This window comes from Anser cygnoides, chromosome 16 (genome assembly GCF_040182565.1).
Source record: "Anser cygnoides isolate HZ-2024a breed goose chromosome 16, Taihu_goose_T2T_genome, whole genome shotgun sequence".
Lineage (NCBI taxonomy): Eukaryota > Metazoa > Chordata > Aves > Anseriformes > Anatidae > Anser > Anser cygnoides.
Window position 1 is genome coordinate 12,029,203 of NC_089888.1, and position 27,963 is coordinate 12,057,165.

Below are 27,963 nucleotides of genomic sequence, written 5' to 3' on the forward strand. Positions count from 1 at the left end.
AAGATTCATTTAAGCTCCAAGTTTCCCTTCCTACTTTTGAAATAACATTAAAATAAGTCTCAAAATTAAATTTTTTTTTGAGCGTAGAGTAAAAAAAATAAAAGCAAGCTAGACTTGCTACTGCACGTATCCAGCTGAGCTAGTTTGGTTCACCTTGCTTTTTGTTTGCTTTTAATATGGTCATGTTTCCAAAGTAAAACTGGAATTCATGGCATGTTTTGGGGCATCCTGTCAGCAGCGGCCCCGACCTCAGAGCTTTGCTGCCCCGTGGCACAAGCCTGCAGCAGGCAGCCCTGTGCGAGCCCTGCCTGCCGCGCAAAGCGTGCTGCAGCCCTGCTGCCGCTAACTGGCCCCAGCCTCGGGTGAGCAGTGACAACCAGACCCTCCCAGGCAGCAGCGTTAAGGAGAAATTAAACAGGATAAAAGGGCTTCAAGAAATGACGTGCTTTGGCAGGCGGCAATTAGGCACAAGGGCTGAGTGAAGAGCAGCTGTTTAATAGGGCTCCAGTGTAACAAAGATGATGTGCTGTATTAATACTTTTTTTTTTTTCCATTTTCTATTGATCTGAAAAGCTTCGGCCCAGCGAAAGGGAAAAAATACCGTCCACTGCAGACTGAACAATATACTGAGCCTTATCTTAACTGAACATTAGGGGATATTCACGTGGCCAGCTCAGGGCTTTTGCTAGTTCAGCGTTCACGATGATATCTTCCAATTTCTGCAATTAGCAGTGTGCTTAGGGGAAGCAGTTTAGTCTTTTCCAGGGAAGCTGAGCACCTGGAGGTGTCACTGTGGGTGAGCAAGGGTGCGAACTTGCAATTTGTTAGCTACTCTGGTGTAAGTGCCCTTGTAGCTGCTTTTAACCTCCTGATAAATGCAATGTAGCTCACCTGTTTTCTTCCTGGTGGTAAGATGTCTGAAATGACCTCACACAAGGCTGTGGCGTTAAAGCATGTGTGCGGGCAGATTCCAAGTTACTATGGAGAAGACAGCAAGCTGTAAACTCACATCCCACCGTATACTGCAGTAACTTCTGTACACACACAGCCCTTTCCACCCCTCACCTCCAGCGCTGCAGATCTGAAGCTGCCATGGTGACTGGACTACTGTGAGAACCAGCACAGCCAGCAGTGCTTTTCTGGAGGCAATCTCTGCCTATTTGCACACAGGAGTTTTGCTGGTTTATTGATTTACCCATTTCTTCTAGTCAGATTCATTCCAATACCAGAAATCCAGTTTGTCACGTTATAATTTCCCCTTTAGAAATGATTTGTGACTAGAGCACTACAAAAACATATACTGGCTGCAGAGTTGTTGGAAAAAGGTATTTAAAAATATCTATTCTTTCGCCATCCAAAGCTTAAGGAGACGGTTTTCTGTTCATCCACTCCTTTTCCTGCTGGGTGGAAGTGCTGTGGTACTGTGGCTGTCTTACGTTATGACCAGTCTTGAAGACAGCAAAACAGATATTTTCCTGGTAACTTCACTCTTTCCTGCCTTTTGGGGATGTTGCGGTGTGTAGTAACTCTCCCCAGCTTTGTTTTCAGCCGGAGAAGTCTCTGTTCTGAAGGCTGACGGCTGGTGTGCCGAGTCCATGCTGCTGGGCTGGGTGGCGTGCAGCCTCAGAGGTTTTGCTCATCATGCTGTTTCTTTGCCAAAATACTGAGGATGACGTTTTTCTCAGTTCTTTCCCAAAGATATGCACAAAGTGATAGATGATTGTCATTTTGGATAGCTGATTGCCACCCAAGAGCTGCGAGTGAGTGCTTGCAGGCAGCTGCATAGCGCGCAGCTTTATAGAGAGGTTTGCTGTGCATCGCTGCCTGGGGGAGCAGAAGGGACACGTTTCAGATGTAAGTTGCACGTGACTGGAGGGATAACATCCCCGTCAGCTGGCCAGGAAGGACACGCTTTCTGACAAGAAGATGTAGGAAGCAAAAATACTTCCTTCTTTGTAGACACGTTTTGGGCTCTGCAACAATGTGGGGGACCAAGCATGGGCAGCGTAGGCTTTGGCGAGGAAAAGAGATCGTAGCGGAGTGTTTTATCTATCGAATGTGCTAAGGAGAGTTAGCAACTTGATGCTAATTATACAGTATTCATTTACCACCTGGGCCAAAAGTGATTGAAACAGACTTTTTTTTTTTTCTGTCATGCAGTTTTAATTGCCTGCGCCTAACTGAAGTTTGTCTTTGGAAGTCTCTCCGTACTTCCAGTGTCTTGGAAACTGAACCTCTTCAGGGAAGAAGCCTAATAATATATCTTTCTTTCCCAGCCAGAACTTAGCTTAGCAAACAAAAATGATTAAACTCAAAGTTCCAAGTAATTATAACCAATCAAGACGTGGAGGCTCTTTTAAGGGTAAGAGTTTTGTGTGTCGCTCTGTGCTCTGCGAATTCCCTCTGTTCTCTCTCCAGACTTTCAAGCTTTAAACATTCACATTCCCTTTTTTTCCTTAACACTTTGTATTTTAGCAGTTAAGTCTTGATCAGGGTTTCCAAGCAAACATGTCCAGTAATATAATTCCCATTCTTTTTTAAAATAATGATTTATTTAAGGAAAAGGAGTGGAAATAAGCTGCCCTATGTTACCAATACAGTTGACAGGGCATATAGAGCATAGGACAACTCTTGCGTTACCTTATAGCTTTTCTGGTTCTCCTTTTAGTTTTCTTGTGGAGTTGAAAACACCTTCCATTAATCTTTCTCTCAATCATTCTCTAACATCTTTGAGGGCATCCTTCCAGCACTGTTAAATCCCATCCAGGACTGCAGCCTCCCCTTCCTCCCCCTGCTCACTAAGCAGTGTAAAGGCAATGCTGCTCTTGAACTTAGTTTTTTTTGTGTGTATTTCTATCCCAAATAGTTGATCTTAAAATCTGTTGCAGGGGTGGTGTGTGTATTTGTGGTGCTAAATCAAATAACTGTTTTCACCTTAAATTCTTTCTGTACCTCACCTTTATCCAATGTTGTCGCCTTGCGCCTGTGATGGACACGGCGCGATCCCTTTCCAGTAGACACACAGGTTAATGAGAACGCCCCGTCTTTGCCGTGTTGGGCAGGAAGGAGATCCTCTTAGCAATGACTGTAAGCAGGCTACAGCTTGTTTCAGCCAACACTGACTTCTAATAAACAAGGATATGATATAATTTATATCCATACCACCCATGATTTTCTTTAGTGTTTTTACTCTTGACTTTTGTAAAGTATGTGAATGAATTTCTAGTCCTCAAGCTTGATTGTGCCATTTTAAGACACCCATCTTATTCACCTTGCAAGCTCCACGCAGAGATTGTTTCCTTGCTCACTGTTCTGGCATACAATGCTGTGGTATTTTTAATTAACCTGTGTTGTTTCTCAACCTTCTTATTCAAATTTGCATATCCTACCTATTATATATTTGCAGACTATTACTGTATGCTTCCAGCAACTAGATTAGACACATTTTTCCTTTATAGTTCCTCCATTATGGAAATCGTGAATCCTTTTTGTTCTTGGCATTGAAAAGCTGGTGAGGATTTGGGGTATAATGCCATCTATGTAGAAACCTTTATTCGTTTTCTTTTATTTATTTTCTCTCATAGATACATCACATTAGTCACTACAAACAAATTAAAACATCACCTATGTTAACAATTTCTGTATAAACTTAGTACAACCTGATCATCAGCTGTTGGTTGTATTATTTTAGGGAGAATTGAAGACACGATCACATAGCACAAAAGGCCATTTGCAAAAAGACTGTCTCATTACAAGAGTAAATATATTAATTGACAATTAAGCTAACGCATCTGGCATAGAAAAATGCTTGGCAATGTTACCCCCAAATTAGTGAAATATTATTTGTTCATATATTTAGCTCCTCTAAGTGCAAAAGTGAAGCTGTTCCCCACACGTATGCTCTGACTTTTTCTGGAGTCAGTGCCTCTTATGGCCCCTCTCGTCCAGCAAGTAACTCATTTCCAGGTGTGAATGGACAATTGGGCTTTTTCACCTCTGGTTTGTACTCTCAGCTCTTATTACAGACTCTGCAAGACTTTATGTATCAAATTTTCTCTTCTGTTTTGCTTTGGTTTTGTATTTACAGATGAAGAACATGACCTATTGTGTATTAGTTTTGTGTGACATGGAATACGGCTCAGATTTGTGTAACCCAGGTTTTTAGTTATCCTAGTGGCCAGGAGAGAACAGGAAACTCTTACACATGCAGCTTGTAAGAACGTGTTGCTGTCAGAAATGTATCTGCTTTCTCTCCCCTTCCATTTACAGTACGGCTTTGCACTCCCAAAGTGCTGCCTAAATCCATTCTTGTTGTCTTCCATGTTTTCAGATTGCTTCAGCTGTGCTGGAACTTTTCTGCTGATCCTGTCTTCCATTTGGGATATTTTCTTTAATTTCTCTTCCCACCTGATAGCTTGCTGTATTCAATAATTTCTCAGGATCCCAAACTCTTGAAACAGGTCCTCTGTGTGCAGCCTCACACCTACCACTGCTTCTGTTTAAATGAGTAGGAATTTTGTCTGCAATTCATGCTCAAAACCCCTGTTATGAGAACTGTCTAAGTTACGGCCCCCAGTGCTGTAGTTAGCACCTTTATTAGTTTTCATTCTCCGTTTTGGGGGGAGGAGTTCTTTTTGAGGGACTCCTGAGGGGAACAAAGAGCCGTAAGACCCGTTAGTCTCAGGGCCAGGGCAGAGCAGGTAAGGAACTGGACAGGCACAAGGCTGGTGCCACGTCCGTCTGTCTGCAGAGGTTCCCTGAGCCAACGAGAACAGTCTCAGTGTGTCGTACGCACGTCAGACGTACGTTGTGCTGAGTTGTGTGCCATGCTTCCAGGGGGAGCTGGGCAGAAGCTGTTGGCCATAGTGGGCAAAGCTGGTAAAGCTCCACTGCATTCACTCCTGGGCTGCCGTGGTTCTGACGAGCTGCAGCTCCAACCTCAGCAGCTTCCCTGGGGTTTTCTGTGCTTCCCATGACAAGTTAGACAGCCGTAGCATAACAAATGGGGAGAAGTGCTGGTCACCACCTGGTCATTCTGAGCAGGGCTCCTGATACAGCTCTCTTGGGCCTCCTCTCTGCTGCATCTTCCAGAGGGAGGCTTTGGCCTTGGTCCCTCTAACCTCTCTGCAGAGCTACCTCACTCTTGGCAAGATACAGAGAATTGGTTTGAATATGGCTACACCAGTTGAGCTAATTTGAGATCCTGGCGTGAAACCCATCTTATTTATATCTTGATTTCAATGCTCGCACTGGGAGCAAGCAGTGTGCAGATGCTACAGGGTAGGTGAGGCCAGGTGGAGGCTGGGGGGGACCAGAAGGACTTACTATTCATTCCGTTCCAGTTTTGTGCCTCTACAAAGCTTCATCCTTGGCTGTAGCTTCCTCCTCTGACTCCTCACAAAGCTCTGGTGCAACGTGGTGCTTTATCCAGCAGAGCCATTGAGCTAGACAGTCTCTTGCCTTGCTCTGCATGGGCTTGGGAGTAATAGAATGATTCATCGGCTGGGAGCTTAAAATTACGATGTGTGCCACTGCTTTTGAAAAGCTAAAGAGATTAATATTTAAAAAAAAAAAAAAAAAGATACTATTCACTCACTGGTATAATAAAGAGGTATTATACACACCAGGCACCTGTTGGTGAAGGTATACATTTAACAATCTATTACCATTTGAATGCAGAGAGATTAAATACACATTAAAAACTAGGCAGGGGGGAAGTTACACTGTTGTTTCTCCAGGACTGCACTAAGAAAAAAAAGAAGCAGCAAGGAAAATTGTTAAAGAAATGAAAAAGAAGACTTAAAAGGATATTGCTGTTCTATATATTGGGTCTCCTTAATGCTCTCAGCACTAGTTATTTTTGTATAAAGACACAAATTCTGTGATAAAAGGCAGGAAGTGTACATGCGGTGTGCTGGTAGGAGAGGTGGGTCCATCATCTGCCCAGGAAAAGCAGGAACTGGTTCTAAAACGCCTTAACCGAGATCCTCCCAAGTGAGTTTCCAAAGTCTTGACTTTCCAGCACCCTTAAATATGTCACTGACAGTCGTGTTTTGTCGGAAATTGCACTCAGGAGAAGGTAGGTCTTCTGTAATAAATGCCTGCCAAGCTCCAAGAAACTAATATTTAACACACAATGTCATCTTACCACACACTTACAAGAAAGTACTTCTCTTGCATTTTTCTTCACATCATTGCTGATAAATAAAATAATTTTACTTTTATCTGGTGCCTTTTTGAAGTGCTATACACACTATTTGTGAAAGAAGAATGCCAATGAATGCATTCTTTTTTCCTTTGATACAAGGATAGAGCCCAATTTCTCAGAAGAGGTAGTAAAAGCTCTCTAGTATCCAGATGGGGCAAGGCAGATTATTTTTCTATTTTTAACTTGAAATTTAGCAGTGCTGAGTTTTCTAACACTAAAACTACAAAGCTTTTGGAGTAGATCACTGATGTAAAGAAATGTGACAAAGTCATGAGCTTCACTGCAAATCCCACACAGTCCCAGCACCATCTAATGCTGACAGCTGAGGGGTAACTAGGTATTCTGCAGCTCGAGGTAGGTTTTATTGGTGTCTATTTTCTTCCTTCCTTCCTTCCTTCCTTCCTTCCTTCCTTCCTTCCTTCCTTCCTTCCTTCCTTCCTTCCTTCCTTCCTTCCTTCCTTCCTTCCTTCCTTCCTTCCTTCCTTCCTTCCTTCCTTCCTTCCTTCCTTCCTTCCTTCCTTCCTTCCTTCCTTCCTTCCTTCCTTCCTTCCTTCCTTCCTTCCTTCCTTCCTTCCTTCCTTCCTTCCTTCCTTCCTTCCTTCCTTCCTTCCTTCCTTCCTTCCTTCCTTCCTTCCTTCCTTCCTTCCTTCCTTCCTTCCTTCCTTCCTTCCTTCCTTCCTTCCTTCCTTCCTTCCTTCCTTCCTTCCTTCCTTCCTTCCTTCCTTCCTTCCTTCCTTCCTTCCTTCCTTCCTTCCTTCCTTCCTTCCTTCCTTCCTTCCTTCCTTCCTTCCTTCCTTCCTTCCTTCCTTCCTTCCTTCCTTCCTTCCTTCCTTCCTTCCTTCCTTCCTTCCTTCCTTCCTTCCTTCCTTCCTTCCTTCCTTCCTTCCTTCCTTCCTTCCTTCCTTCCTTCCTTCCTTCCTTCCTTCCTTCCTTCCTTCCTTCCTTCCTTCCTTCCTTCCTTCCTTCCTTCCTTCCTTCCTTCCTTCCTTCCTTCCTTCCTTCCTTCCTTCCTTCCTTCCTTCCTTCCTTCCTTCCTTCCTTCCTTCCTTCCTTCCTTCCTTCCTTCCTTCCTTCCTTCCTTCCTTCCTTCCTTCCTTCCTTCCTTCCTTCCTTCCTTCCTTCCTTCCTTCCTTCCTTCCTTCCTTCCTTCCTTCCTTCCTTCCTTCCTTCCTTCCTTCCTTCCTTCCTTCCTTCCTTCCTTCCTTCCTTCCTTCCTTCCTTCCTTCCTTCCTTCCTTCCTTCCTTCCTTCCTTCCTTCCTTCCTTCCTTCCTTCCTTCCTTCCTTCCTTCCTTCCTTCCTTCCTTCCTTCCTTCCTTCCTTCCTTCCTTCCTTCCTTCCTTCCTTCCTTCCTTCCTTCCTTCCTTCCTTCCTTCCTTCCTTCCTTCCTTCCTTCCTTCCTTCCTTCCTTCCTTCCTTCCTTCCTTCCTTCCTTCCTTCCTTCCTTCCTTCCTTCCTTCCTTCCTTCCTTCCTTCCTTCCTTCCTTCCTTCCTTCCTTCCTTCCTTCCTTCCTTCCTTCCTTCCTTCCTTCCTTCCTTCCTTCCTTCCTTCCTTCCTTCCTTCCTTCCTTCCTTCCTTCCTTCCTTCCTTCCTTCCTTCCTTCCTTCCTTCCTTCCTTCCTTCCTTCCTTCCTTCCTTCCTTCCTTCCTTCCTTCCTTCCTTCCTTCCTTCCTTCCTTCCTTCCTTCCTTCCTTCCTTCCTTCCTTCCTTCCTTCCTTCCTTCCTTCCTTCCTTCCTTCCTTCCTTCCTTCCTTCCTTCCTTCCTTCCTTCCTTCCTTCCTTCCTTCCTTCCTTCCTTCCTTCCTTCCTTCCTTCCTTCCTTCCTTCCTTCCTTCCTTCCTTCCTTCCTTCCTTCCTTCCTTCCTTCCTTCCTTCCTTCCTTCCTTCCTTCCTTCCTTCCTTCCTTCCTTCCTTCCTTCCTTCCTTCCTTCCTTCCTTCCTTCCTTCCTTCCTTCCTTCCTTCCTTCCTTCCTTCCTTCCTTCCTTCCTTCCTTCCTTCCTTCCTTCCTTCCTTCCTTCCTTCCTTCCTTCCTTCCTTCCTTCCTTCCTTCCTTCCTTCCTTCCTTCCTTCCTTCCTTCCTTCCTTCCTTCCTTCCTTCCTTCCTTCCTTCCTTCCTTCCTTCCTTCCTTCCTTCCTTCCTTCCTTCCTTCCTTCCTTCCTTCCTTCCTTCCTTCCTTCCTTCCTTCCTTCCTTCCTTCCTTCCTTCCTTCCTTCCTTCCTTCCTTCCTTCCTTCCTTCCTTCCTTCCTTCCTTCCTTCCTTCCTTCCTTCCTTCCTTCCTTCCTTCCTTCCTTCCTTCCTTCCTTCCTTCCTTCCTTCCTTCCTTCCTTCCTTCCTTCCTTCCTTCCTTCCTTCCTTCCTTCCTTCCTTCCTTCCTTCCTTTCTTTCTTTCTTTCTTTTTTCATTGATGACATGCCTGACCCACCAGAAGGTATTCAAAAGTAATCTCTTATGTGCTCAACGTGTGCCCCCTAGCCCTCTGACTGCCATTTTATGAGCAGAAGAGTTGGATCATGTTGCCACATCTCTCAGTCTCTGTTTCTGTTAGGAGCTGTGGATGTCAGTGTAAGCCAAACTGTGGCATTGGATGAGGCATAATCGTGGGATTATAGCCATGTTCAAATTTCTTTACATTTAATACAGAAATGTTTTCTTCTGTGCCCCACAACTGTCCTGAGTTCTCTTTGCGTGGCAGAGTTTTATCAGGGTATCCCCCAGCGGTCCTGCAGATTTGCTGTTTTATTTTCCTTGAGAAAGACGGGTGGTTGAAGAGGAAGGATGTTGATTTTTTTGCTGCATTAAAGTCTGCAAAGAAAAGAAAGCAGCTGAAACATAAGAAAATTGCACTACTAATCATATTTTCATAAACAGTCCTCTGTAGCATTACAGTCACAGAGTATATTTATAATTTGGCTTATATGAGCAACAGTTTAAGTTGAGGAAAATTGGTTTCCTTTTCAAAATGTCATGTTTCTCATTTCCTCGGAATCTCGGGCTGCTTCGAGCTCTTATCAGCCTTTAAATCATTCAAAAACACACTCCATAATTAAAATGCTGTAAATCCTCATGAATCAATTTAGGATTTTTGATTTGTTCTAAAACAGTTTTTAAATAAAGTTGAAAGCTAACTAAAATATGAGATAAATACATGTGCAAAGCAAAGGAAAGATAAACCCACGTGCAGATGGCTGACGGTGGAGTCGGAGTTGGGATGAGAACCAAGACTTCTGGACATGAGGGAAGTGGTTCTGGGCTCCCCAGAGCAGGAACAAGGTTGCTTTCCTTTCAGGTAAGGGGCTCTGATGGCTTTTTTCATTTGCTACTGTTTTTGTTTTGGCTTCTGCTCCTATGAGCATCCTGTAATGCAGATATTTGGTTCCACTGAAGGATCATAGTTTCCATTTGTCTCTAGACCTTGTGCCACTGGAATAACAGGATTAGTAATTGCCTGCAATTACGTATATTTTACTTCTTACTCCATTCGCATAAAGCAAACAAATTAGACGTAAGTATCTACAGGGCTCCTATCTTGCTTCAGCAGTGGTTCCTTTACTTGTCATGCACTCGTGGTGTGCTTTGGCACCAACCTCTCCATGTGGTTTGTTTTGCTTTGGATATTTTTTTCCCTCACCTCTTTTTTTTTCTTTTTTTTTTCTTTTTTTTCTGGACTATTTAAAGTTCTGCCCAGCAGCCGCGGTACCCAAGCACTCTCCTGGCTCCACAACCCCCCTCTGGCCCAGGCAACATTCTTTGCTGGGCATCTGCTCGTGCCTTTGCCAACACTTAGAGCTGTTTCTCCCAGTGTTCCCCTGGATTTATATCATATCCGTATTCCAATCGATATCTGTATTTTGTAGGGGACTCTGAGGTTCTGCTCCCTTCAAGGGATAAAATAAAAAATTGCAAAATTGTTTCTTCAGCCTTAGACAAATTACGAACTGTGTTAAATTTTCTCTCTCTCCTGTAAGTCTCATATGTTCAATTTCTGGAGTTTTTCTATTCCTCCAGTGTATGTATTACAGTTAGTATCTTCTGCTAGACTAACCCAAAATCTATTAAATACACGAAGTGTTTCATATCCAGCTGATGTCAAGAAAGGAAGACATTCAGAGAGTAGCTTTTCAAAAACTTATTTATTTCAATTCTTGTCGGTTTTGAGTATCTTATTCTGATGTATCGCCTTAATTTGTTTTAATCCTGATGCCAGAACCAACGAGTTGAGCAGAGATCTGGCTCAGTCATTGTTAAAACATTTTTGAGTAAGGGATCTGAAAACAAAAGTGTTTTTTTTGTGTGTGTGTGGGTGTTGTTTTTTTTTTCTTTTTTTTTCTGTTGTAGTGGCAGAAAGAATGTTTGGGGTAGGCTGGTAGAAGACCCAGAAGCCCCGGGTCCTTATCGTTCATTGATTCCCGATTTCCTGTGGATTTTAGGAAGAGTCATTTTGAATCCTGTCTGAAGCAGGCATTGAAGTTGCAGGTGGGTTGGGCTCCTCTCTCTGTCATGGTTTCTGGTCCGTGAAATGGGACCGATGTCACCATGTTCCTTGAGCTGGTAACAAGGGGACAAATTCAGTGAGGGCTCTGAGATGCTTTGCTGGGACGCTGAGGGGTATGGTTTTGCCACAGTTCACAGATGCTAAATAGATATTTTGGACATTTATCACCATGAGGGATAGGAACAAACCACAAATTAACACAAGAATCTGCTTCTAAAGCATTACATAGTCTTGTGGCATTTGGTCTGGGGTTTGGACTTGTCCCGTTTGTAATTATAAGAATGTGATAAAATCATAGTTTATGAAAAAACACGGAGACAAAATCTGTTGATTCATAGGACAGAAATTCTGAACTTCACAATGCCGTGTTGGTCAACTGTCCCTTCCTTAAGCCTACTTTATGTAGCATGAAAATAGGTGGGTTTATAGCATTACGGGAGCTCATGCTAAGGCTGCATCCAATTATTGGTAATGGTATTTAGATTTATTCAACCTGAGTAGTTGCCTTCAGATCTCCATAAGTGATAGAATAAGGGAAAATAAATTAAAATTAAACCAAAGAGAAATGAAATAGAAAACAACTGACCCCTGGGCCCCAAGAACATCTTTGCTGCCTACAATTCTGGTTGTAGAAGCAGATGCAGTAACAAGCTGGTTGTATAAGAAACAGCAAATAAAGATGCCACCCTTGGGGGAACAAAACATTAATATTTCAGAAAGGATATCTCCAGGAAAAAGATGTCAGGCCTGTTTTGTTAGGACTTTTCATGCCTGTTGTTTGGGTGGGTAGGACCAAAGCGAATCACTAAACCCTGTGAAAAGATGTAATCCTTTTTCTAGAAATTTACCTTCAAGAAAATGTGGTGAGGGAAAAGCAGATTGTTGAGGATAAGGACTGTTAATGCAAAGCATCATGAAAAAGAAAAATGAAAATTTCTTGGAAAGGCAGAAAGACCAGGATCCTTGTATGTTTCTATTAAGCTGTGATAAAGCCCCGCTGTCCCAGGTTGCAGGACGTTGACAGACACTCTGCATATAGATTTCTCTTTTCTTGCCAGCACTAGGCTGGATGAAGGCCCAGCGGTGCATTCTGTTAAGGAGCTTATTCATACAATTAAGTTTAATTGTCAGCAATTTTGATACTTCAAACTAAAATGAAACCTGGCTCCATTTGTGCAGCTTAGATCCACCTGCAGCCTGGGAGCATTCGGATGGTATTAATATCAGAGGCTTGTACTGCTCAAAGAGCAGCAAGTTGCAAGGACAAGTTCTGCATGAATGGGCTCTTTCCTCCTAGAGCTCTGGGTAACCGAGCAGCAGGCTTTGAATGGAGTCCGTTTGTTTTCTGTAAGGAGTAATTTCTCAAATGTTGGAGTGTAGGGAGAAAGTCTTCGCTGCTTACGTCAGCAGCGTGGTCCTTCCACAGCCCAGCAGGCGTCAGAACAGTTTTTTGAAATAAAGGCAAACACACCGTGTTTCATATTTACTTCAGGGTGAGGAATATGGAATTTTGCAACTACTAGACTCATATTCAATGCAATTATGAGCCTTAATCTTATTGTTTCCCTTAGTATTACAATAGGAAATTTGAGGAATGCCCAACTTCTGCTGTTGCTCCCTCTGACACTTTACCCTCCTGCTCTCAGTCCTGACAATTTGTATTCTTCACTTCTGTTTCATTGTAAAACAGGACACAACAAATCACCACCTGCAGTCCTTGAGCATCAGTCGTTGCCTTAGGAATCTTGGTGCTCACACACGTTTCTCAGCCTGCTAACGGGCGTGCTACAGATCCTCTACGCTTTCCTCTAAGGACAGCGTCAGCATGGGGAGAAGGGAGCTCAATATCTGCCTCTGCTCTTAGGGCAAGATTATGGCCATGACTGGACACTTTGGGCTGGAGGATAATAGCTGAGTTGCATGTTCTTTGTTTGACCAGAAATCGAACGTGAGTGCACTCCTTCATGCAGCGCACTCCTCTGTACGGGAGTGCCTGAGGACCAGGCCGCGGAGCCTGGCCATGGGACCACGCAGCAGATTTGCAAGTCTTGTGGTGGGGATGCTCACACAGGAGCAGTCAGGGCAAACTAGGGTCTGGACCTGAACTTCCATCGCTTCAGACGAGTTCTTCAGCAAATGGGATGGAAGACCAGAAAGGCTGTATCCTGCTTCCCCTGTTGTTTTGTAAGTGGTGGCAAAGTCCCTGTTTAACTTAACTTGCATTTACCCATCACTTTTTTCAGTACCCCCAATCAAAACAATCCGTTTTGTTTAATGCAAGCCATGGTTTCACATGTTCATATATTAAGTCCTTTATCCAGCCGATCTTAATGGACTCTTTTTTCCCAGACCTGTCTTTAAAGTCACCTTGCTTAGACATCAGCAATCATTAATTTGCACTATAATCAACATCAGAAGAAGTACTTCTTGAAGAAGAGTTTAGTACACAGTTCAACTCAACTTTTCTGTGATAGGAGCAGCAATTTGCAGAAGCAGGGTGGCCACAACTAATCACATTTTGGAAATCTCAGAAAATGTGACACTAGTTAACCAAGTGGCGCTGTAAACACCGAAACCTCTGTCCTCTTTTAGAAACCAGATTACAAGAGAAAGACAATTTCATCAGAGCTTTACCTGCCCATTATAGTACTGCTGGCTCATTAGGTAGAGTAATTAAACATCAGGCAGAAATAATTATTATAATTATAGGACATTTGAGATTTCATTTGCCTTCATGAAATATGAGTTACATAAACTAATTCCTTTTGCAAGGTCCACTCACAATAGCAACGAATGTCTAAACAGCTATGCTTTTTACCTACTTCTTTTTATAGTGTTATTGGGCCAACCTTAAACTAGCCATTAAGAACTCAGTAATTACCAACTGTTATATCCAAATAGCCTTGGTGTAGTTAGAAAAAAATGGAATTATCATAGTAATTGTGTTCATTTGTTCTGTGCCTTGTTCCTGCTTCTGGAATGAATACAGAGGGGGAAAAAATTATAGGGGAATAGTCCAGTATTTTCTCTACCATGTTGCTTACTACTAGAAAAAAGTTCAGTTCTTGTTGCAGCAGACACTACTTGCACCTTTTTTTTAAAAATATATATATATATATATATAGCTGGATTTCGGTGCTGTGATTCCTTTCTTAGGAGTTAATTCAGCATTGCAGCCCAGCGATATCCTTTTCCCTACCCGCCCATAGCAGTTTGCTCTCAGTCTCTACCTGGGCCGTGTTGGCTGGAGATCCTTTGCCAGCATGTCTGAGGCAATCTAAATTGATCCAAGCTCAGACAGCAAAACATGGCACTACTGAAATATTTCATGATGAAATATTCTTTCCTCGCAAGGTTGTTAAGGGAAGCAAGCCCTCTCATATCAAAATGCAGGGCAGCTTCCCCAGAGACACTAATGAGCGTGTTCTGCAGCTAATCACAAGATTGCTTTGTCATGTGTATAGAGAAATATAGATGTTGCCAAAAGAGTGCATTAAATTTGGACACTGAGACTTACGCAAAGTACTTCCCTCTAGATTTACCCCAACAGACCAGATGACAATGGTGCTGTGTCAGGTAACCTCCCTGGCAGGGGCCTGCGGTAAGATGGCATGGGTTCTGCAGTAGCAAAGTGCATGCACGGTAAGCAAAAATGAGGAACAGGAACGTCAAAATCTCCATTATAATACTGTCTTATAATTGAATTTCACTAAAAAAGGGAAGGTGTCAGACTAGCGGGGATCCAAGGCAATGGAAAAGATAGAAGTAAAATGGGAGATATTGCATTTATGTAAAAAGCTTAAAATAGTTACTGTAGCTTGGCTAAACAAATCCTGTGGGCCTATATTCAGAGCACTCACGCAAAGATACCGTTACTACTGCCTGTAACAGCCCTGCATCAGTTTGCAGATGGCAAGAGGCTTCACAGGCATGGTCCTGGGAGAAGGATACGGACTTGGAAAAACATCCAGAAAAAGATGCCAGCAATAAGGCAAAGCGACTTTATATTGCCTAATTTTCACTTAAGGCACTATCAGCAAATGTCCCCAGACTCACTAGGAAATGCTTCCTAATGTTGAACCAGCAAAGCTGGGCTCCGGGCCAGTGGTGGCCGTTTCCTCCTGTGAGCTGTCACAACCTGGGCACGACCAAGCAGTCAGAGGGCGAAGCTCAGGTCAGAGGAGGCTACCTCGTAACTCTGTCTCCCAAATCATGAATCCGGATACCTGCTAAGCACTGGCAGTTTAACACCAGCTTTCCGATCTCTTTCCTTTCTGCCCTTTCATGGCTCAGATCACCTATGGGCACCCTACTGAGCTGCTCCAGCCCCGACTTGCACCAGCTGTCCTTTCAAATGGAAATAAGCACGGACTGGCTTGTGAATGCAGACTTCTTGAAAAGTTTCCAGGATTACATTAAAGCAGATGATCTGGGCATAGAAGATCAAAAAGAAAGTCACAGTCAAAGTTTACCTTGGTTTCCAGGGAGCAACGTAATAAAGCATCGTGAATAATACCCAACAAGAGGCAAAGACTTCTATTAATTCATTTGTTTGCTTGGCTCCCAGAGAAGCTCCTGCTACATTATTCTGCAAAGGAGGCTCAGGTGGCTTTTTATTTGCTTATTTAAGCACCTTCCCACCTTATGCTGAGTCCTGGTGGGTTTGTGTGAATATGTCAGGCTAGCAGTGCTACCATTATTCCCTTGAATGTCTGAGTTTATTCAATCCTCCCTGGGATTATCAGGCAGGGAAGAAGATAACAAAGAGATCCATCTTCTACAGGTAGGAGAATAGAGACACATTTAAAATGAGTGTAACATCTTCACAAAAGTATTAGCTCTGGCAGAATGTATCCCTTCTCCTCATGTAATGAAAAGGGAATTAGAAAGCATCAGTGAGAAACCAAATTAATGCAACAAGCTACTGTTAATGTACGAGCTCAGTAACCTCACTTTTTATGGTTTTTTTTTTCGTATTCAATTTCAAATGCACATAATTAATTACTGCATTTAATCTCTGTTCTCCCTCCAGTCTGCAGCAAGCAAACCAACACTTAATGGTGTCAGAGCTCATGTCAATATAAGACAAAAAAATATATGGGTTCTTGTTGTACAATTTCTAGGCATCTTTGGTATAGCTAGTAATTAAGATGTGATTGGAAAGAAATTAAATGATATAAGTAAGTTGTTAGCATCACCTTTGACTAAGTATAATCAAGATCAGACTGTACATGAGATATTGATTGCCACTTGTTTTTTGTAAGTGTGATTGTAATTGTAGCATGTCTTGCCTGTGCATGGCTGGACTTTTATTGTTATAAATATCCAATTGAAGCAAGAGATTAAATTCAGTGCAAGCTTTAAAATGTCTGAAATAAGGAGTGTGACACCCTTACTTTCATTTGTTGCTGTGAAGATTTAAATAGAACATGAAGGAATACGTTTCTCTTGCCTGGATTAGATTACAGTTTCTGTCATAGTTGTACGAGGCTAACAATCTCTGGACATGAGGCAGGTTTATAGCTGGAGCCAAAATGGGTCTGCAGTCTCTAGGGTTGTGTCGGGCAAAGCCCACAGGAACTTGCCTAGCCCAGAAGAAGCTAGTTGTGCAAGACAGATGGGCAACTATATATGCACAGTTTAACTTCTCGCATAAACTCTCCAATTTATTGACTGTAGGGTTTAGCCAGCGCCTAACACAGCAGGGTTTCAGTCCTAGCAAATCTGGAAGTGCTGCCAGTCCCAAATCACTGTGTCTGATTTTGGCTCGTGTGCTTGTGACCACTATAGGACATTTGGACAGCTATGTTACTTGAAAATTTGGCCACATATTTCATCTGTTGTATTTATGGCACAAGAAAAATAAAGACCTGATTGGGATGATTCATCCTTTCAAAGAAAATACCAAGAATTATAAGTAGAAAAATACAGTAGGTGAGCACAATGGTTAATTAGAATAGTTATGTAGTTGCTCTTTTTTTTTTTCCAAATTGTTATTTAAAACCCACTTGTGCTTTTTCCACTCTGCACACAATTCTGGGCCTTGCTTTACCTTACTTCTGCAAACTCAGTGCAGAGCAGCAGGGGCTGCCTGTCCCAGAGGGTCAGGAACTGGCTGCAGTCTGAAATTCCTGCGGTTTCGGGGCAGCTTGGCCAAAATCTCCCTAAGTCCGTGGCTGAGCTGCTCACATCCATCTGACTAGTGGGACACATTTGGCAGGACCAAATATCAGCACCCAGGGCAGTTAGCTCACCCTCAGATGTTTTTTTAGCCACAGGAGAAAAGGATTTTTGAACATTTTAGCTTCAGTATTGTTTTTCCAAACCAAAGACGAAGCACACTGATGAGGCAAGGAGAGAACCTCTGCAGAGCTACTGCGAGCGCTGCCTGTTCTGCGCCACAGAGATGCCATTCTCCAGCTCTACTACTGTGCATCTCTTTTACTTAGTACTAATCAAATAATATAAATAGTAATTTTCCCTAATGGCATTGCTGCTCCCCATGTCTGGTATCAGAGATGCAATCAGCTAAACTGGAGGAGGACGGACGCTTCTTCCTAACATATTTAGGGCACTGGGTGCTCTCAGTCCGAGCTGGATTGAGCTCTGCAGGCAAAGAACAAATGTAGGTTGTCTGATAAGGGCTTCCAGAGCTGTTTCTTCACCCTCATCAGCAAATTTAGAACGAAGTTTGAACCGAATGTGTTCGGCTCGGGGAGTTGCCATGGTTGCAACACAGACGATCTAAATGTGGGAGATTATATAATCAGCCAGAATGACTATTTATACAAAGAGTTTAATTTAAACAAAAAAAGAGAGAGAGAGAGAGAGAGAGAAGCAAATGTGCTGCACAATACATGACTTTGTCACTTTCCGTTCCTGCCCAGCAAAGCTGCTGTAGCGCCGACGGTGTTAAATCACAGCACTCACACATCCGCTCTGCAAGGTGTTTGTAATGCGCACTAAATCTAAAATAAAAATAAAAAAAGCATTAAGTAAAAAGTAACGGAGCAGATCCAGCCAGGCAAGAAGGAGGTTGTTTTATTACACCTGGATCAGTGGCAGCAGCTTTATGGCAGATACAAAAGCTCTTCTATAATTTTTGTTGTTGTTTTACTATAGACCTTTAAAACCCACTAGCGTGGGTCTCTCTTCCTCTTTAAGGATCGTCCTCTGAAACACTGTTGCAGGGACTAATTTGTCTTCCCGTAGGAGCAATTAAAAGTATCGGAGCAGATGCTGCGGCCTGTAAGATGTTGCACGGACATGGTAACTTCATTCCTTCTGTGCAATTCCTTCTGTCCAAACAACCTCAGCGCCTGCTGGAAAGGGAAGTTTTTCTTGAAAGGCTTTCGTTGTGTTCTGTGCTGGGCTCTCGGGAGAGGCAGCACTGAGTTGGAGCATGGTGCTCAGGGTGGTTAACATTCATTTTGGACAACCTGGTGGGCAGGAGCACTTGCTGGTCTCCCGGTAGTGCGCAGTGCAGGCAGGAACACCAAGCCAGCATTCAGCGTGGCTTTGACCTCCCCGTTAAGCGAGGTCTGTGAGCAACGTGCTTCTCTAAGTGACATCGTTCCCTTCTTGTTCCCTTTTCCATCAACACAGCTTGTTCTGCTCATGCAGATGGTCTCTTCTGGCAGTCAGCTCCTCACCTGCTCCCTCGGGGCTGGTCGCTCTCGTCCTCCTCTTGCACGCATGGGGCACCGCAGCGGCTGCCGGGGGCTGGCTGCAGCGAGGGTCGTCCCCTGTCAATTCCCCTTCAAACAGCCCGCAGGGCTGCATGAAATGATTGAGCTGTGTTTGGAGCAAGGGGAGTGCTCCTCCAGGGGCAGCAAGAGCTGGGACAGCCAAACTAAGCTGGTGCTGCCTTTGGCATCGATCAAGGGAGCCATTAGCTGGAGTGGTGAGCGTCCTTCTCTCTGCCTTTCAGCTCCTGGGATGATAAACCTTCCGTGGAGGTATGGTGCTGCTCAAGTGACAAAGAGAAATGGGCTGTGTAACTGCAGGGAGCAAGGACAGAAGAAAATCTCTATTGCAGACACAAAAATGATATTAAAAATGTTAAAGTTGAGCAAGTAAATCCGGTTAGAGGATAGAGATACACGGCAGAATACCTCTACCCAACAGGCCATGGAGGAAAGCGAGTGCCTCCTTTCATCCTTTACCGAATTTCTAGGGTTTTATTGCCTCGCAGCAGAGTACGAATACATCAAGGCTGTGGCTTGAGTATGAATGGGCTCTTCTTTTTTGCAGAGCTAGGCTGAGAGCTGGTGTTTGACACCAGCCCCCAAGGTCAGTGCTGGGGCTGCCGCAGCTTTCTGTAAGGGGGACGTGGGGCAGCCCTCACCGCTCATTCGCGAGGGCAGGGCTGTGCCCCCACGGCCGCAGGGCACACCACAGCTGCTGGCATCGCAGGGCTGTCTGGGGAGGTGTCTGGGCAGACAGCTCCGGCCTGGAAGGAAAATGAAATCAATGTCAAGGAGTTTTCCCTGATGGTTTCTGCTGTCCTGGGAGCTGCACCGTGTCTCCCTGCCGAGAGAGATCGCGGATGGCTGGGGGCTGTAGAACACGGTGCCTTTGGTAGGACTCCCTGCTGCTTTCTGTTCACTACAAATCCTGTAATCTGTGTCCCTCGCCAAGGTAGGGTTCACCTCCTGAACTGTTTGGAGTGAAAAAAAGATTTGCAAACACGTGCTCTCTTCTGTGAAGTCCATTTTCATTTTAAGGGAGTACAGAGAGAAAGCTCACATTTATAATTCAAGCAGGGAAGGCAGGCTCTGTTCTGGTTTTCTAAACTGCAAGCACTGTGTGAGAGGGGCCTTGCAGCAGCCCAAAGCAAGTTCCTGCTGCTCTGCAATAAATCTCAGCAAACAGGGATGATGCAGCCTCAGCTCTGGTTTTGTGCAGAGCTGCTGCCACTGGAACATTAGGGGTTTTTAAAGGTGATTAATGGTGCTCTCCCATACCCTGAGCAGCCACACACTCGCTGTCTTGCAGGGCTCGTTTCAAAGTAAGGGATGTTTGAGAGCTGGAGAGCAGCCTGCTGGGGGAGCAGGACACGAGCATCCTCCCGGTGCTCAGAGGGCTGCCGTGGCCGTGCCACCGCCGCAGCCTTGCAGGGAGCTGGAGGTGTGATGTGCCTGGGTCCCTGTCAAGTGTTTGGTGGTTTCTCCTCCCGTGGAGACTGTTAGCTAAGAGCTGTAGATGCTGCTGCTGCAGGCTTACTGCTCTGCCTGCCTTTCTACCATGTCCCTTGTGGTAAAGATAGCAATCAGCTGAAATGGAGATGAGAGGTGATCCTTGCGCGAGGTTACTGGCCGTGGGAAGCGTTTCCCATGCACTTGCTGTCTGCCAGCTGCCGCTGGCTTTCCTTAGCTGTCGGTCTGGAGAGAGGAGCAGGCAGAGGGAACGGTCCTAACTTGATGTGCTTTCTAATCAAAGTCTAGGAGGAACTTGTTGTCCATTATTGTATCTGCTGCACATCCTGAGGCATGTCTCCGACACCACCTGCTTCCTTCGAGTCGTGCTTTGCGTTGGAGGACGTCTCTGGTGCTGCGCCTCGGTCCTTCCAGCCTCCCTTTAGCAACAGCTGTGGATCTAGAAAGACGAAAACAGAACTACTGGACAGGTCTAGAACTCAGAAAGCCTTATAAAGTCCATAGCTTCCCATGAACTAGCCTTTGGCAAATAGCAGGATGGTCACTTGAGCAGGATTTGTGGTTTAGAGGTCCGTGGTGTTGGCATGTCGTCGGAGTGAGTGACCCGTGGCTCACTAGAGCTTTTATGGGGGGATTCACCTGACCCAGCTGTGCTAAAACAAGTGAGCATCACACCCTAAAAATACTTATTTCTCTCCTTTGACTTCAAGGGCTGTCCAAGATGATGTTAGCTCCATTAGGGCAAAGACTCCTACCCTGATGGACCAACAAATCCATAAGTCTGCTGTTCTGAGAGAAGTTCATATGGAGAGATCACAAATTAAATTATTTGAAGGCATTTTGTTGGTTTTTATTGAGCTCTAGGGCAGTATGCTTTGCATTGATTTCGTTTCAGACATTCCTTTTCATCAGGTATCTTCCCGACAGTCTTTCATGTTTATTTCACTGTCCCCCAAATCCTAATAATTTATATATGTTTCCTTAGTGGCATTTCTGTGATGACATGGGATTGTACTCAGTGTCTTAAGAGGTCCTTTCTCATCTGGTCTTTTATCTTTCTAAAGCTTCGTGTTATCTAAGAAGTACTTCAAACTGAAGTCCCATTCTCTTCTCATTTCTTCTAAATAAAAAGTATGAAATAAGCTTAGTCCAAATCTCTGGAGGAATTTTTTTCTGATTGACAAGTCCTTGCAAATATGTCCTGGGACCTGTCTGTTCTGCCTAATAAATCATCATTAACTCTCACCAGATAAAGAGAGATTCTCTTCATCTGACAGGGTATCAATTCAGTTGCCTTAATGTATATAAGGTTTTAGGTCCCTCCACCAGCAGGCTTCAAGAAAGGCTTTTTGTCAAGTGAAAAATGGAATTCGTGAAGCAAAATTCAGCTGCCAAGTTTGCTGGTGATGGACGAGGCAGATGGGAATGCAGCTCTTTCCTTCTCTGCGTTATCGATCCTGTGGCTCTGACCAGCGTAGCAATGTTCTCGGATCAGTAAAGCCAAGCAGAAGTGACCTAGGGGAGCAATGGTGGTTTAAAGCCAGGGTCAAAGCCAGAGCTCTCTTGGGGAGAACTTTTGGGAGGTCAGTGGCAATGGCAGTTCTAGAGCTGGTCACTCCTCGACCTCACAGGACCACAAGTTGCAGTGTGGTACCCGCCCCGTGCCTGGCAATACTAAGCGGAACGTTGTTTTCCATTTGCTGGGCCATGTCACTCAGGAATCAGTACATGGCATGCAAGCCACAGTGGCAATGTTCATTGTTGACCAGAACTGTCCTGTGCTGGGCTTGAGAGGTTTGCTCTGCTTGCTGGGACGTGTTCTGTGTTATCTGCCCTTCCCTCCGGTAAATCCCACGCTTCTGGTGTCTGAAGGTTTAAGAAAACAGCACTGTCCTTCTCTGCCTAGGCTAGGATCCAGAAGGAGGCTTTCTTATATGCAGATAAATTAAAGCTAAATTAAACTGTGCTGATAGGAAAAAAAAAAAGTAGTTTAGCATGTCAATTTGTGCTAACATTGAATACAGAGTCCAGAAATTTCACTGATTCATTTGCTTTCCTTAGTTGTCTCTCTTGGTCTTAATTTTGTTTAAACTATAACAGTAGATTAAAAAAAATCAAACAAAAACCATTACTGCTGTGTGTAATTGCAAGCTATGTTTTTTGCATTTTTTTCCTACAAACTGCAAGATTAAAAAACAAAAAAGGCTTCGGGATTTTTTTTAACTTAATCCTTTCCCTGCAAGAGCTGAGCTATTAAGAAATGCACCAACCAGAAGTTTTGTCCTGCACTTGCAGAAATGGCAGTTCTGAAATCGCTGCAGTGTTTTAGTGCTTGTACCTAAGTAAAAGGATCCTGCTTAGAAAAATCTATGCATCGATACTCAAAGTAGTTCATTGTCTATTTGCTAGCTTAGTTGCTAAAGCAGAGAGTTCAATGTGGGTGAATCTGCGGGGAGGCAAATGCCACCTTGCGTCTGCAATTGGGCTGTGGCCTTGGAGGAACACACCAGCAGGATTTCTGTGCTGCCTGTCAGGTGAGACATGGACAGGGAAGAGGTTGACTGGGTGTCGCCTTGCAGAGTCCAGCACTTTGCTGAGATGCCGATGTCCCAGCTGCAGGTTGGTGCTTTCAGACCCACAGTGACAATAATGGAACCGGGGGAAGGCAGATGAATGTGCTGAGTCGCTTGTAATGGATTGTCTCGAACCGAACAGGAGTGATTAAAAGGAATATTCAAGGATTTTCTTCCTGATTATGCAAAGATTTTAATAGTCATCCTCTTACAACTGTATTCAAGATAAACCAGCCTTGTTAATGTACCTACAGAACTTGCTTCTCAGGCTTCCCTGGGTGCTAGCCCAGTTCCTCAGGTAAACCGAACGTCTGAGCCTTTGGAGCCCTGCCTCTATAAATAAATGAAGATTATTTCTATTGTATGGTCCAATTCTTCAAGCTTTTGACAGGGCTTTTAAAGGAAGCTACTTGAAATCTATGTTAAAATAGAACATAAAAATGAAACGCCTATATCCCTCAAAGCTGTGGAAGTATCTTTGCCCAGTACTTAAGATCATGAGAGAACAGCAGTGCAGCCAGGGCCTAAACCCAGCATTCAGGGAGCAGAGCTGCTGCTTGGGGTGCCTTGGAGGCTTGAAGGAGAAGCACTAGGTGGGGCGTGGGGCAAAACACCAAAGAAACACATAGCAGATGGCCTCCAACCAGCAGAAGAAAGGGTGAAGAAAGCAGCTCATATGCAGCTGGTCAGGCTGTGTTAAAAAACATAGTCTGGGTGCCCAGATAAGGGTGTCATCGTATTGGAATGTAAAAATAAGTAGTTTTGTTCTGTTAGCTTCAGTAAAGGTAGTGCAATGGGCAGACATGGAGTGAGAGATCTCGTAACACTTTTGTGGTGCAAGGTAAAAAGCCAGGCTGAATGTGTCTGTCATTGGCCCTCTTGCTGGAGACTCAGAGCTGACAGAGCACCAAGGTATGTTGCTTATCCAATTCCTCAGCGAGAGCAGAGAGAAGCATCAGCCTTGTGGAATAGGAAGTCCTGAGTTCTGCTCCTTATTTTGTGTGTGTGTGTGGCATGTACGATAAAATTCTGTGGGGCTCCCGATAGCACAAATACTGGCAGAGCTGGTAGAACATTTCCTCCTGCTTGGAGCCAGGTTAACTGCATCAAACCAGCAACAGCAAAAATTGAAGAAGCCTTCCAAAGTTGAGTAGAATTCATAGCAGAAATTAGACTAGACTTTATAGTTCCCATTTCTTTATCAGGCTCGTGAATTTAGGCCTCCTTTTGTAGCTTAGTTATTCTGCAATTTTCAGTGTTTGGGAAGGGGTTAAATGAGTGTTGCTGTCTTACCGTATGTGGTGGCTGCATTTTCTCATGGCTTGTTACTGAAACCCCACATCTGTTACCTTGCTGTTGATAACAGCTTCAGATTCACTGGCCAGTCTCCAGAGCAGCACCTTTTCTTCATCACTGTCTGCTTCTGTCAGTTCATCTCTCAGTCATAAAAATTATAAAACAAAGTCCATTGTCTGTCTGCTATTGCTTCCATTAGAGACGCCCTGCACTTTCATTACAGGGATCTGACTTAGTAATTTTTGGCAGACACGGTGTTTTACAAACCTGAAAACTCCTTGCTGTCACTAGCTGACCCTCCCTACACTCTTGGGAAATTGCCGTAACTATCTCTATTTGCAGAAATGCCTATAGGAAACTCAGACAGAAGTGATACCCCAATTTTCATTCAGGGCTTGTAATTTAGGTGTCTTGTTAGCTGTGCTCCCAGCACTTCAGCCTGAGTTTTGCTGCTGTTCAATCAGCAACTCTAACAGGATGCATGGCTCCTTTATTCTCCGAGAGACAGTGTTGCTAATGGGATGTCCCCAAAGGATGTGCACACAATAGCATATCTAAAACCTGAAGCTTAAGTCTTGAATGATGGACAAGGATCTTAAGGAACCTCGCAGATCACCTGGAAGAATTTCAGTGTGCTTACAACCTCTTATTACCTGGCTTTCACTTACTTTTTGTCTCTATCTGTGCTCTTCTCCTACAGTAGTGCCACAGCGGTCTGCTGAGGTGTGCTGTGTCCCAGCTAGCGGAGGTCTGGTTCCTCAGTATTGCCTGTGCTGCATTATTGGATCCTGTGGTTCAGTTTATAACCCCTCATATTTTCCCTGACTCTCTTCAGAGGAATAGTGCTTCTGATTAATTTTATTAGTAGGTTTATTTTAGTTCAAAACGAGGCGTGGGTTTCCAACTGACAGAAAATAGTCCTTTTCTTAGAGTATAACACTGTAGTTCAGAGATGTATTATCCAGAGAAAATGAGAAGATTTTAAAGGTTTCTCTAAAGGTAGTAAATTTCAAGCTTGATTAAAAACAGAGATAAAATAAAAAGTTCGACGACAATTCCAAAACAGAAGTTGCAAGGACCGCTTCCATGGGTTCCTGCTACAGGCCCACACTCACAGCGAAACTGTCCTGAACACGAGGGGTGAAAAACATCCTAACTACGAGATGGTGTACAAAATTCAGACATTTCCAGACAGAAGAGTTGTGAGAAGCTAGGAACTTGATAAACGAAGCCTTAGTGCAAGACGGAGAGGAAGGAGCAGTAAACTCAGTGGCAGCCTTTTGATCCAGGACTGTTGCACCAAAATTTCCATCAAACATCCCCTGCCTTAAGTAAGCCTGTTGATCTTAATTTCTTCCTCTTGCCTTGCAAATAGCTGAAGGAATTGTCCATCTAATGATCAATACCCGAATTCTTTCCTGTTATCCAAAGACACATGGTGCTCTTGATACGCAGAGGACTGTTCCTCACAAGATGTTTGCTCATTCTTATTCGATTCCCACCTTTACAGCTGAGCTCCTTTTTTTTTTCAATCACGTGCGTTGCCTTTGATACTAGAAGTGCTGTGACTCCTATATCTTGCTTAAATTCAATGATCTTCTTTACCAGCCCATCTCTTTTTAAAGCATTCACGGAGCAAATTACGGAGTCTCATGAGCAACCAAGTCTGCCTGTTCGACCATTTCCATCACTTTAGTTAAAGTTGTGAAGACAGAGAGCAGAACTCATTTACGGAGAACTGAATGTAACTTTTGTCTCTGCCTTGGCTCCAGAGAGCTCTTAATACTGAGCAATTTCCTCTCATCAAAAGCTTTCTTCAAGGTGGTGCTCATTTTACTTGGAGTGAGCTTATGTGCATTCATCTTCCTCAATACTTCATTAATCACACAGGGGAGGTCTGTTGTGGAGGATCCTGCCTGAAATCCTGCCTGTTCTCTTGTTTGGTTTAGAATGGGAGTTAATGGCTTACTGTCTTTGTCCAAAACCACTACGGAGCAGGGAGCGCTACGGGGAGGCTGGAGGGACTGGAGGCTCTGCTCACAGTTGCTGACTCCACCTTGACTCTCCCACCCCGTTCACACCAGGAGTTTCCATTAAAGTTTTTAAATGTTACAAAATATAGCTTTGCTTGATTCTAATCTCCTCTGCTGTGACTTGCAGAAGTGCCTTACTTTTCAGGGTTGACATTTATAGTAATTGTCTGAGTGAAAGATTAGATTGCTTTGTGGTTAAGACATTGTTGACAGCTACATGTATTTAAGTTAATTTTCATGAATTATTTACAGAGGCAGAGTTAAGCATAATTGTTTGCAACACAGTTTGCATACAGTATACATAGACACAGTTCGTATGAAATACTTATGATCTTTGTGAATTTTTCTAAATGGCAAAGGTTGAACTAATGCAGAAAATTAAACGCGAATGAGTAACCTCTTTACCCAAAAGCTCTAATTTAGGCTGACTAAGTGTCCTCCCCAACAGTTACAGATCAGGTAAAGACGTATACCGTAAACACTTTGCACTTGTTATATATTCCTGGTGTTGACATGCACCATGTATAAGACATTCAACTTTTCAGCCTTTACCAAAAGGCAGTTCCTTTTGGTGTCACCAAAGCAAAGCAGAACAATACAGGGAGATTTTTAAAGTACAGCTGGAGTATAAGACTGAATTTCTCTCTCATCAGAGAGCTTATTAAATTATCAATTATTTAAGACTCCTCAGCAGCTCATTGGTGAGTCCCACATACCAAGGCATACCTTGGAAAGGAAGAGGCAGTTGCTCAAAAGAGGAAAGGAATTAAACGGGTTCAGAGTCAGTCATAGTTTAAGACAACTTTAAAAGCATTTTGCATATGGAGAAAAGTATTGTGAAATTCCAGACCTGGCAGGGTAAATAGGCATTACCCATTAATATCTTTTATGTTATTTACTTTTTTATGAAGGAAAGAACTAATGTCAATCTTAGCATTAACAAATACTTTGTATCAGACCCTAAATTAGCAGAGGATTGATCTAATGAGACATAATGTTTTCTCATTTGGCTTTGATTTTTTTTTTAAGGATTCAGAACACCAAGCTTTTTGACACAGGCTAATAGATAGAAAGTTCACTTGTGAACTTCAGTTTAAATTTAATTGTAAGTCATCAGGAGTAGTCCAATTATATTACTTGAAAAGAGGGTTGAAATAAGGATGTCAGCATGACCCTGCTAGTGTTGCACACTAACTAGTTAAACAAACTGCTGGGAGTTGAATTAATAGACTCCAGGCTGCTTAGTCCCATGGCAACAATCAGCCTTAAAGATCTTTTTAACCTTTCATTAGAGATATAGGAAAAAGAAAAATGGTTACAGAATTGAAGATGTTGGGTATTAAGTAGGGCTTTCATTTTAACAATATCCCTTAATCCTTTTTCCTTTAACTATTGAGATAGATTTTTTTTTTTTCCTAAGGAAAGCCCAAGTTGGAGACTTTCAGGTGGTGCAAAAGCAATATTTGGGAGAAAAGAGCAATGAACAGAGATAACAGAGCCGATGTTTCTGCTGTTGCTATTGTTCCTGTTGAAATCTAATTTGGCTTCCTTGAAGGAAAACAAAACAAAATGAGGACTCCCACAAGAGGAGGAAGAAGAGATCTGCAAAGAAAACGTGCATCCTCTGTCTTCCATGGGACAGATTTTTCCTGGCAGTCTTACTGGTGGAGAACCAGCGCTGATGTGATCTGCTCAGCCTCTGCAGCACCGGTGTGGTGAGCTGATGGCTTTGCTTTTAGCTCCATTTCCAGCAGCAGATACAGAGATGCTGCAAAAGAGTTAGGGAAGTCTTGCTTGGCTGATGCTGTCTTTTCTGTTCTATTAGAAGAAGAAAGTGGAAACAAAGAACAAAAAAAAAAGTAGGTTTGTGAGTACTAAAAATAATGAAGCCTCTTTTTCATTGGTGGCTGACTGAATTTTTAGCCCAGGAAGTTTATGGTGGAAGGTCTTGCATAGTTATGACCCTTCTCATACATTGACCACCTGGTATCCAGTGGCATTAGTTTACACTCCAGCCTTTCACTCCGTACGGGACATTAAACAGGGACATAAATAAGGCATTTCTCTTTCCCTTTCTCTCAGTGTCCTATCCTCACAAGACTTTTGAGGATCCAGTTATTTTTGCGCTTTCTACTAATCTGTCACCTCAGATTGAGATGGTCCTACAGGCTTAGAAGTTGTAAGTGAGGTGAGGGGAATGA

At 43.6% G+C, this 27,963-nt stretch overlaps 1 protein-coding gene across 14 annotated transcripts in view; it reads left to right on the forward strand.

Moving 5' to 3' along the window:
- The window catches only part of PTPRT (protein tyrosine phosphatase receptor type T), a 571,615-nt gene that overhangs the window by 33,303 nt on the left and 510,349 nt on the right, over positions 1 to 27,963 (forward strand). For 3 of the 14 annotated variants that reach the window (XM_066978455.1, XM_066978457.1, XM_066978467.1), the window contains exon 1: positions 14,233 to 15,485. The exons of 8 other annotated variants lie outside the window; for them this stretch is intronic. In XM_066978455.1, the coding sequence (XP_066834556.1) occupies positions 15,411 to 15,485 (75 nt within the window). In that variant the 5' untranslated portion in view covers positions 14,233 to 15,410. Of the gene's footprint in view, positions 1 to 14,232; positions 15,486 to 27,963 lie in introns of those variants that run through there. 3 more of the 14 variants (XM_066978466.1, XM_066978468.1, XM_066978469.1) reach the window with 3 other exon arrangements.